Raw genomic sequence first — 10171 nt, 5'->3', positions numbered from 1 at the left:
GTCGGGGGGTGCTGCCCCATCCCGCACCCCAGCAGCAGGGGTCCAGGCTGGGCTCAGAGCTCCCCACGCACACGGCGACGCTCTCGGGGGGGACGGGCGCGTTTCTTCTACCTCTACATCCCCGCAGGCTGCTTGGCTGAAACTGGAGTTTTATTAAGTTTTCCTGCCGTGCTCCCTCTAAATCTCATTGTGGGCTGGAACCCTCCGCTCCAGCCGAGGCACAAGCCCACATTTAACATAACAAATTGAATTTCTCAGGAAATTTCAAAACTCCGGAGCCAGCAAAAAACTCTAAAAAAGTAACAGAGGAAAACAACAATTGTCGCAAGTGCATTTTCAATCGGGAAAAGTGATTTTTAACCAGTCTAATGCAATCTGCATCCCCTGCTTTAGTGACCAGCAGCAGCAAAAGCCGAGGTGAATAAACAGTAGAACAGTCCTCTCCAAGACACGGGGGCTACGACAAGGGACAGCCGGGCGACTTCCTCGGCTCTCGGCTCCCTTGGCGCACCCCAGGCCGGGAGCTGGGCCCAGCTGCCCGCAGCATCGTGGCTCCCGGCCCGGGGCAGGGACCGGCTCTGCCAGGGGCAGCGGCTGCGCCAGCGGGGCTCGGCCGGGGGTTGTGGTCGTTGCTGCTGTTGTGAGCCGGGTCCTGACAACTCTGCGATTTATTAGGTTGGGATTTATCAGCGGGAAAGGCCGCCCAGCCTACTGTCCATGCCTATTACACCAAAAGCAACGCTCGTTCTCCTGAAGCCAGGAGAGGGGAATTAGAATGCCAAAAATAACCCAGTAGGTAGCAGAAGTAAAACTGAATTACCCCAAATGCATACTGACAGGGTATGTAAATCGCTATTGATTTGCAGGAGCAGGCTGTCGCCCAACTTTTTTAGTTGCAGAAATATTAATCACTGCCAAGTCTCACTGCCTAAAAACAGCATTTGGGCTCTTTCCGGGCTGAAAACCCCCCATCTGGGAATTTCCCCAGCTGCTTCGCGTATTAGTAGGAGCGACGGCTCATCACGGTGCCACCTTCCCGAAACATTTCCCCAGAAACATTCATCTCTTGGGCTTTGGGAGGAAGGAAGGAAGAGCTTGGCGCGCGCCGCCTGCCCACCCAAAACCTCTGGGCTTGCTGCACACGCAGCAGAAATGTAAATGCAGCGCAGGACGGGGCACGGACCCAGCCCAGCTGCTTTCCCCGCTGCAAAAACAACCCCGCAGCCCGCGGGCACGGCGAAGCCTTTCCAGTGGCCTGAGCCTCGCTTGTGAAACACCGGTGAAGCTACAGCGGATCGCTCAAAGCTATTTTTAAAATACTCTAAAAATGATAATTACAGAAGGCACCTGGAAACAGATAAGCAAAGTATCTTCATCTCGCAGAATGTTTTTGGACTAAGAAAGTCATCTTTGCCACTGCAATTCCAATGTAAATAACAATTAAGTTCTACTTGATATACAAATGTCAAGTAATTTTTTTTTGTTGTTGTCACAATTTGCATTTAAACTTGGAAATGTCAGAGACTTCAGCCTTGCTGCATTAGCAGAAAGCTCCCCCAGTTCACCCTGCTGACTGGAATACCCGCTGCGGATTATCTGGCACATGATCAAGTAACCAAACACCATTTCAAGGAAACATCAAGGTCGATGCCTTGCGAGGCGTACTTGTTAATTTATGTTGATAAACTGGAGTGCTCAAAAGACTGCTGCACTAATATTGCAGCACATTGGTATCAGCATATTTACCAATTAGAGTCATTCAACAAGAAGTTTCATGAAAAAATCAGCTTTTCAAGACCTTTAAAAGCTTTCTCATTGCTCCTCTAATGCCAGCCCAAAGGTTCCTCCTCTGCCTGTGACCAAGGCGACACCCGAGCGGCACCGCGCCGAAAGCACGGGAGCGTCTCGAGGAGGAGGAGAGGGAGGCGTTCAGAAACGGCCGGCACGGCTCGAGACAAGCTCTTCCTCCTCTGCCCCCCATGCACTAGCCCAGCAGCCAGAGGGGGTCACCCGCGTGGCGCCGGCTCCTCGCACGAAGCTGAGCTGGAACCGGGCAACGGGACCCAGCGCCAGCATCCACCATCGCCCGCTCCCGGAGCGCGTTGCCCACCTGCTCGGACCCATCCAGCAACGGCTCCTCAAACCACGCCACACATCACCCCTTCAGAAGCTCCCGTACGCGCCCGGGGTGCGATTCACTTTTATTAATTTTCCAAGATTAAATTAGCAGCACCCACAGCAGCAAAGAACGGGGAGTGTCCCGGTTCGGTGCTGGATCAATGTCATTAATTCTGTAATACCAAGAGCCCTGATTGTATGAACTCAGCATTTAACTCTTCCAATTAATTTTTATATTTTTTAAAAAAAAAGAAAACTAACTCCACAATTTAAGAAGGCCCTTGAACAACAGTCACAACTTTCCTTCTCCTGGGACTTTCTTTCAAGTGTAAACACACAGGAGGAAAGTATTGTAATATTAATTACAAAATCATTTTCAGGCATTGCCTTTAGCAAACCAGACTCTTAAAATAATAAAACACTGCTACATTTATAATCTGCTATCTTTAATGATGCTATGTATACTATGTATACAGGCTAGTTAAGATGTTTTCTGACCACTTAACAGGTTTATCTGGCAAAGGTTCAGCAACAAATTATTTTGCATTAATTCTGAAATTTGGATTACCAGGTCAGAAAAAAGCCTTCTCTAACGTTATCAAATTACCTGCTGTCCTGCAGCCAAGACGGGGAGGGAAACAGAACATTTCTGCACTCACCGGGGTGAGAGGCGCCGCCGCCATCCGCGGGAAAGGTCCGTGTAAGGGCCCCTCAGCCGCCGCAGCTGCTCTGGGTCTTGGAGAACCATCTGAGAAAGCCCTTGGGTCTCAGATGTCTCCCTTTCCAGGTATTACAGACACGTTTTAATACAATTAACGTATTACTTAAAGATGTCCCCCAAAATACAGAGGAGACTGGGGCAGGAAAAAGCTAAAATGACATAGCTCTTTTTTCCCTGAATTTCATGGAAGGTAGGTCCTCTCCGTGCCCCATCTGCCCTCCTCCACCTCCATCCTCTCCTTGGCTGGGAGCTCTGAAACGCCTAGGGGATCAGCCTGTGCTACCCGTGGGGGTCAGTACCGGTCCTCAGGTCTCACTTATTTCTGCCCCCAATAACCGCGGAGGAGGCGACACCAGACCCAGTAACGCCTCTGGCGCTGGCTCCCCGCGGCGGATGCGATGGGACGCGGGACGCTAACAAGGGCTATTCTCCCACCTTGGTCCCAGCAGGCTCCCCCCAACAACCCTGCCCTCCTCAACAGGAAAGGGGTGGATTGAGGAAAAGAAAAAAAAGAAAAAAAAAAACATTAGAAAGCGAGAGTATTTTTTTGCGTTAGTGAGACACATGGAAACTTTGCAAGCCTGAACAGAGCTGAAACGGCAGGAAAATATCTGCAGCAAAACTTCACGTATCGGTTCCCAGGGGAACAGGGGAGTTAAACATTTATGGCAGTGCGAAGAAGACATGACATTTACTGAATAATAAACTGCAAACATGTCTGTTAATGCGGCTTTTTGGGATCTCCTCGCCATCAAACACTTAACCCCAGCAAGAAAAAACACCAAAACGCAAACAATCCCTGCGACTGCATGTTAAACAGGCAGAGCACAGGGGAGGGCTTTGTGCTTTTTTATTTATTTAAAGTTGGAGGCTGCAGGGAGCACTGTCAAGATAAATAGCCTGCAACCTCGCTCAAAGGCTTTCCAACCCGTTCATCTGAAGGGATACGATTAAATCCTGAACAATCGGGTTAAAACTTTAACCTGTCAAGACTGCAGCTGTTCCATTTTTAATCAATCTGATTTCATTCAATAAAATGCTCATTAAGTCAATTAATGAGAGTTTGGTGTCACAAGCCATCAAGCATGACTGGGAGTTTTCACTCGGTGGCCAACGCATTGATTAGTGAGTCAAGTCATCAGCGAGAATGAGTCAATGTGCTGAAGCGTGAGCAACGTTACCTTGTTTTAGGGGAAGTTGTTAGCCATTCTTCATGCTTTTCAAACGTTATTAAATAAGCTGCAATTTCCTGAAAGACAAACGCAGAAAGAAAAAAGAGAGTTATTTGCGTGGCTGTGTTGGAGACTGGAAAGTTTTATAACAGAGAAGTTTTATAACAGAGACAAGGAGCCGCCAGCCCCGGGTTAGGCCTGCAGCTTAAATCAGGTTTTGACTGAAATAGTGCGCTCGGCCAACATTTGCATTCATGCCACCAAAGCCAGACTTAAATAACATAAAGAAGATATGCAAATGAGGAAAGGGATTAACATATTCCAGCATGGACAATTTTCTGGTAACTTTGGTGACTGCAAGCATCGCCGAGAGCCTGGTGTTACGTCAGGAGGCAAAGGGGAGGGCAGCGACAACACGGACATGGGAAGCTAAATTAAACATTTATAAATAGAACAGCATCACTGCAGAGAGAATTACTGAATTATTAATCGTTGCCATAAAAAGCCAGCGGGTGACATCAACATAAGTCATCGCTCCCACTTGCAGGAATGATACGGGCGATTACTTCCAGATCAGAACCGATTTGTTTGCAGGAAATTATCAGCGACAGCGAGATAATTCACGATGGTGCTTGTCCATCCGCGTGACGAACGCGGGATGGCCGCCCAGCCCTTCCCTCTACAAACCCGGGGTGGCCACGGCGCGGTGGGCTGAGCATCGCTGGCAGCTGGGGAGAGGCCCGGGCCACCCGCACCCGAGCTGATGCGGGGCCAGTGACTGTCCCGGCCGACCACAGCTCCTGTCACCGCACCAGCAACATCCCCGCACCTAGAGAGGGCCAAGGACCCCCGGGGCTGCACTCCACAGCCTGCTGGAAACATGCTTTTTCCCTGCCCATGCAGATATACTCAGAGAGATGTCGGGTTTTGACGGTTCCCTTCCAAGCGTTGCTTCCCAGCTGGGCCGGAGTGTCCCTCCCAGAGAGACCTGCAATAGCAGCAGCTCTGCAGAGGTCACTGAAGCTGCCTTGAACGTTCGGTTGCCTCAGATTAGACCCCAAACCCACGGGCGGTTCGATCGCCAGAGCTGCTGCAACAGAAGCATCTACAGGCTGCGCCATCACTAAGGGAACATACACACAAGAAATGGGTCTTGTGACCAGGAGATGATTTTCCCCTTTTTTTTTTTTTTTTAAAGATAGTTCTATATAAGGGTTGTAGCTGTATAGTACCAAAGCTAAAAAAATCCACAATGCTCTCCAACCAGCTGGCCCAAGCATCTGCTAGAGCCACGAAATGCAATTATATTACTCCCAAACGAGACGTAAAAATATCTTGTTTCCAATACTCTTGGTTTTAAGACTCATACTTAATGTCCTCTGGGTATTGCAGTGGTGCCAGATCTCCATGTTATGTACTTTATTAGAGTTGTGTGAATGTCATATTAATGACTCCTAACCAACATGTTTACACTGCCAATAAATTCTCCCAGAATGCACCGCCGCCCCCTGCACTTCCCAAGCCCGACTCTGCATTTTGAAACGATCACCGCAGCAGCGGACGGCGGAGCAGTGACGCTTCTACGTGAGCCAGGAGGAGGAGCGCTGACACGAAGCTCCAAAAACGCCTCTTTCTAATTTCTGGCTAATTGCCGTGCAAAAGTCAAGATCAAAATAACCCGGAGCAGCCCTCTGCCGGGACGCCGGTGGCTGGCACAGCACCTACACTCGCGACCTTGCCCGAGAACATGGCAAGCCTTGCACTTTCACAGGCGATGCAGCTGAATCCGATGCAAGTGCTACAATCCAGACACTGCGCAGCCAAAAAGCTCCGGCCCCACGTTTCCAACGGGCTCCGAAGAGGCGTTGCCCGTCGCTTCCCGCAAGAACCACTGATGCAGCGTTCGCTCGCGGCTTTGACGCAGGCTGTGAGCTGTAGAGCCAACCACTGATTTCATGTGTGTATATATATCACAAAAAAAAAATCACGCAAAAACACTCTGCAACTAAAATTCTTCAAAAAATATGAAACTTCAAAACAGGCAAACACAGATTTCTGCTTTTTTTTTTTAAAGCCAGCACAGTATTTTCACCAAAGTGCTGCGGTCTGCAGAATTTTATTCCCATCCCACGTTACGTCCTTGACTTGCAACGCTACAAATCCGCGTCACCTCACCCCTTACGGCGAGACGAGCTTTGGGGAGACGAGGGATGAGCACCTGCAGCGCCCAAGAGCGAGCTCTGCACGTCCTCCCCCAGGCCCGAGCCCCCGGCCGCCCGGGGCGGGGGGGCTGCGTCAGCAGGCACTTACAGACACAAATCCCTTTGGTGCAGAAACGGATCTGGCTGATTCACCCTCAAAACCCTGCAAAAACAGGCAGTTTGTTGGGCTTCAGGATTAGCAAAGGATTTTGCCTATTTTTTACCGAAACTCAACTTGCCCTAAGGAGAATATAGCAATTTTTAACTTCTGTGGCTGAATAAACATATTGCTATAGCAGAGAAAACCCGAGTATTGCAGGTAAATGAATGTCAATTTTACCCAAGGCTTGTTTACTTCATTCCTTCCAGCCAGCCTGTACCCTGCACACTCAAACGCTTCATCCCAAAACTGTCAATGATGGGAGGAGCTGCCGCCACGTTTGGAGGCAGAACATTTGCTTCCCCACTGCTGGCCTGGGCCTGCTCAGCAGATTTGGGCAGAGAACACGGTGCAGAGCGAGCCGCAGCCCGCGGGTGACACCGGGACAGAGGCGCGTTACCGAGGTGTGCGGGCAGCTCCTGGCCCCGCCGCAGCAGGACGAGAAGCCACAGCCCCGGCCGGGCTCCCAGCTGGATCTTCAGACAACTCCAAACGTGTAATTCAATTCTCCTAACCGGATAAAAGAAGGATCCGCATCAACTAGGATAGGAGCTCCCCCAGGCTTTCTGCTTAATGACACATTACAGCCTGATTTCCCTCCTCCAGAGGAAATACCTTGGCTAACAAGGAAAATCTACCTCACGGCAGCGCTATAAATTAACACGTAGAGCAGAGCGGCAGGCAATCCTCCACTCTGCCTTCCATGCCCTGAGTACTCACAATCACAAGGACTGGCGTGCAATAAACCGCCCAAACCCCCTCCTGCACTGCCTGCCTGCAGCCCATCGCCCAGAGCACCGCGTCCTTCACCAGCACATCTTGGCATCGCCGGCGAGGGGGGGCCGGGGCGCTGTCGGAGCCAAAACCGGGCCCATGGAGCCCGGACAGGGTTTGGGGTCAGGACAGCCGGTCCCTGGTGTCCTGGCCAGCCCACCCCGCGCAGGCAGGAGCGAGCAGGAACGCCTGTGTACGGTTTGACACCCATGTGCCAACTTCTGCCACGGCATCAGCACCACGGCTGGGAGAATCATCTCTGTCTGCCACCTCCAACTGGAGCAGAACTGGGAGAAACAGATGACTCAGGGGCTGACACACACACAGAGCCGGGCAAAAAGGTGACTTTCCACTGAAAGGCACATCCTGGGCACGGGCTGAACCCCGAACGCTGTTTTTCTCAGGGAAGGGAGAGGAGAGCCGCACGCCCCAGGTGTGGAGGAGCTCGGAGCCAGACGCCTGCGGCCAGCGCCCGCGGCCTGGGTGGAGGGAGCCTGTCGTGGGGACGGGGAGGACGTGTCGGGGATGCCGACCTCTCTGCCGCCAGCAAACCCCCTTTAAATCACGTTCTTCAAGCGTTCTGCTTCCTGTAACTACACCCCTCTGTGTCCATCGCCCAGGAAAGGCCCCGCAAAGCACGGAACCCAGGGCTGGCAGCAAACCGACGGGCACCGCAGCGGCGGCCGCTCCGAGGTCGGGGCAGGAGGGAAAGGAGATGCTCCTCGGGAGGAGACGCAGGCGGCATGCGCAAATCCGCAGCCAAGCAGCTCCTGCAGGCAACGCCCAAACCAAGCTAAGGGCGAGCCCAAGCAGCTCAAGCCATAAAATAATCTGGGTTTTTCAAATCTGTCAGCATGGTGAGGAAAGCACCACCTGTGAGATGCAAAACACAAGGGTGAGGTTGCTGAGAAGTCTTGAAGCCACAGGCGACACAGAAGGAGCTGCTGCTGGGAGCAGTCGGCACTCTGAAAATCCAGGGTCAAACCCACCCCGAGCAGCCCAAGTCTGGAAATTTCCCCTAAACACCATATCCCACACAGGCTCTTGCAAGAAATTAATTCCTACGTAGTTTTTGCTACACACAGATTGGAAAAATAAATCTGAAGGGCCCAGAAAAAAGTGGTCAGACTAGCACTGATGTTTTCTCAACAGGTTGCAAGAGATGCTTTTTTAAAAGCACGTGTCTGTGCGTGCTCCGGGGCAGGAGCAGGGCTGCTAACGAAGAGCCAGCACTCATCAGCTGCTCGGGGCATGTTCCCCTTTGCCATCAGCCAACAACCATCTTTCCTTTTGAAAAAAAGGGGGAAGAAATAGATTTATCACTAGAAGACACAAAGTCATTAAATAATTAAAACCAAAACTATAGGCACAATAAAAGCCCTCTGATAAAAAAAAATAATAACCTGCATTTTAATGTGTGTTAATTCCCCTAATGATTCACTCTGTGTGTCTTACAGGGTCAAATCAATGTCTTCACCAAAAAATTCAATTACAGCCCATTCATCGTATCTTTGGAGCGAGGCTATTGTTTGCTTTTGTCTCCTATCAAACCCTTTTTCCATTTCTTCTTGCCCAAGATTACAAACAAAAGGCAGCGTGGCACCAGCAAGGTCAGACGAGACATAGCCGGGCTTTGAAAGCCCAGCTCTCCGTCCTCAGCCCTGCTGGTGAATTAGAAAGCGAGCCAAGGAAAGAAAAGAACGTGTGTGCTCGCCGTCAACGCCCGGCTCATCCGCGTGCCCGGGCCAGCAGCCCCTGGGCCGGGATGGCCCACCCGGCCCCGCACCCCTCCTAAGCCCGGCTTTGGAAACACCGTCAGCAGGTAGAACCGAGGGAGCGGTGCTGGGCTGAGACACCGAGAGCCGCGGGACCCAGCCCTGCGCGGCCTCCCCGCCTGAGCCGGAGCCTGCAGGCCTGAGCGCGGGCTTATGAGACGCTGATGAGGAAAAAAGGCTTAATTTGATCAGCTAATGGAAGCACCCCGTAATGCAATTAGGTAATTCAACATTAAAATTGCGTGAGTTATGGTTTATCCTAAACTTGGTCACATAAATCAGCAGTTCAATTTATACTTTGCTGCTTGGGCTGAAAGCATTTTACATAAATGAACATTTATTTTTATTTTGCATTCCTCTGTTTGTTAAGATTCTGAGATGGAACGCACCGAAGAGCCCTCAGCTTAAAGCCAAGCGAACTGTGCTCCCCCGTGGTTTCCTGGAGAAGCCGGGGGCCGGTGCCCACGCTGCCCTCAGGGCTCCGGCAGGTTACCGGCGCTTTCCTCTCCCTCCGTCGTCTGCGTGATGGTTTGTGGGTCTGAGGACCAAAGCGGCGCCCAGAGCGTCCCTGCACTGTCGCTTCGGTCCCTGCGGAAGGTGACCTTTGGCTTCTGGTCAGCTGAGCCTCTCGCACAGCACAGGGGTCGTGCAGGGGAGATCTTCGTGCTGGATAAGCAATTAGCTAAAGTAAACTCCTCAAAGGACAAGTTCTGCAGGACTCTCACTCTGTAACAAATGAGTTCAATGACTTTGGTAGTTGTGGGAGGTTCCCTCTATTTTATTCAAGTCTCTGGCTAAAAGGCTCTTCCTCCTGCTCTTTGCTGCTGCAGCGAGCAAACAGGAGCTGATTTACGTGGCTACAAGTAAAGGAAGTGAAGTGATAATTAAGAGAATCTTTATACATTGTCTTAAGAGACACAGAACTTCTTCCATTAGTGTGTCCAGGAGCACCTGTGTGATTTATCCGGGGTGTCGTCGGTTCTCCATGCAGCCTCACACACCTCACCCGCAGCAGCCTCGGCCAGGACCGAGCCCGGCAGCCGGGCGTGGGGCAGGGCCGTGACCCGCAGCCCTCGCAGAGGTGCCCCAAGGTGACAGTAACCCCAAATACATTTGAGAGGCTTTGATGCACCTTGTGAGACGGCCAGCCGCAGCGAGCAGCGCGTTACCTGGGCTTGTACCACGGAGCCGCTGGAACGAGGGTTTCGGCTCTCGGGGCCCTCGGGCCTGCCGGTGGCTCAGGACGGAGC

General features: G+C 51.6%; 1 protein-coding gene across 6 annotated transcripts in view; it reads right to left on the bottom strand.

Moving 5' to 3' along the window:
* CAMTA1 (calmodulin binding transcription activator 1) overlaps nucleotides 1-10171 on the bottom strand; it is a 283392-nt gene that overhangs the window by 207578 nt on the left and 65643 nt on the right. For all 6 annotated transcript variants that reach the window (XM_026862593.1, XM_026862589.1, XM_026862588.1 and 3 more), the window contains exon 3: nucleotides 4021-4088. In XM_026862593.1, coding sequence (XP_026718394.1) covers nucleotides 4021-4088 — 68 coding nt within the window. The remainder of the gene's footprint in view (nucleotides 1-4020; nucleotides 4089-10171) is intronic.

Source organism: Athene cunicularia (genome assembly GCF_003259725.1).
Source record: "Athene cunicularia isolate RWA chromosome 21 unlocalized genomic scaffold, athCun1 chr21_part1, whole genome shotgun sequence".
NCBI lineage: Eukaryota > Metazoa > Chordata > Aves > Strigiformes > Strigidae > Athene > Athene cunicularia.
The sequence above is the reverse complement of the archived record's forward strand: the minus strand, read 5'-3'. Positions and strand labels throughout refer to the sequence as shown.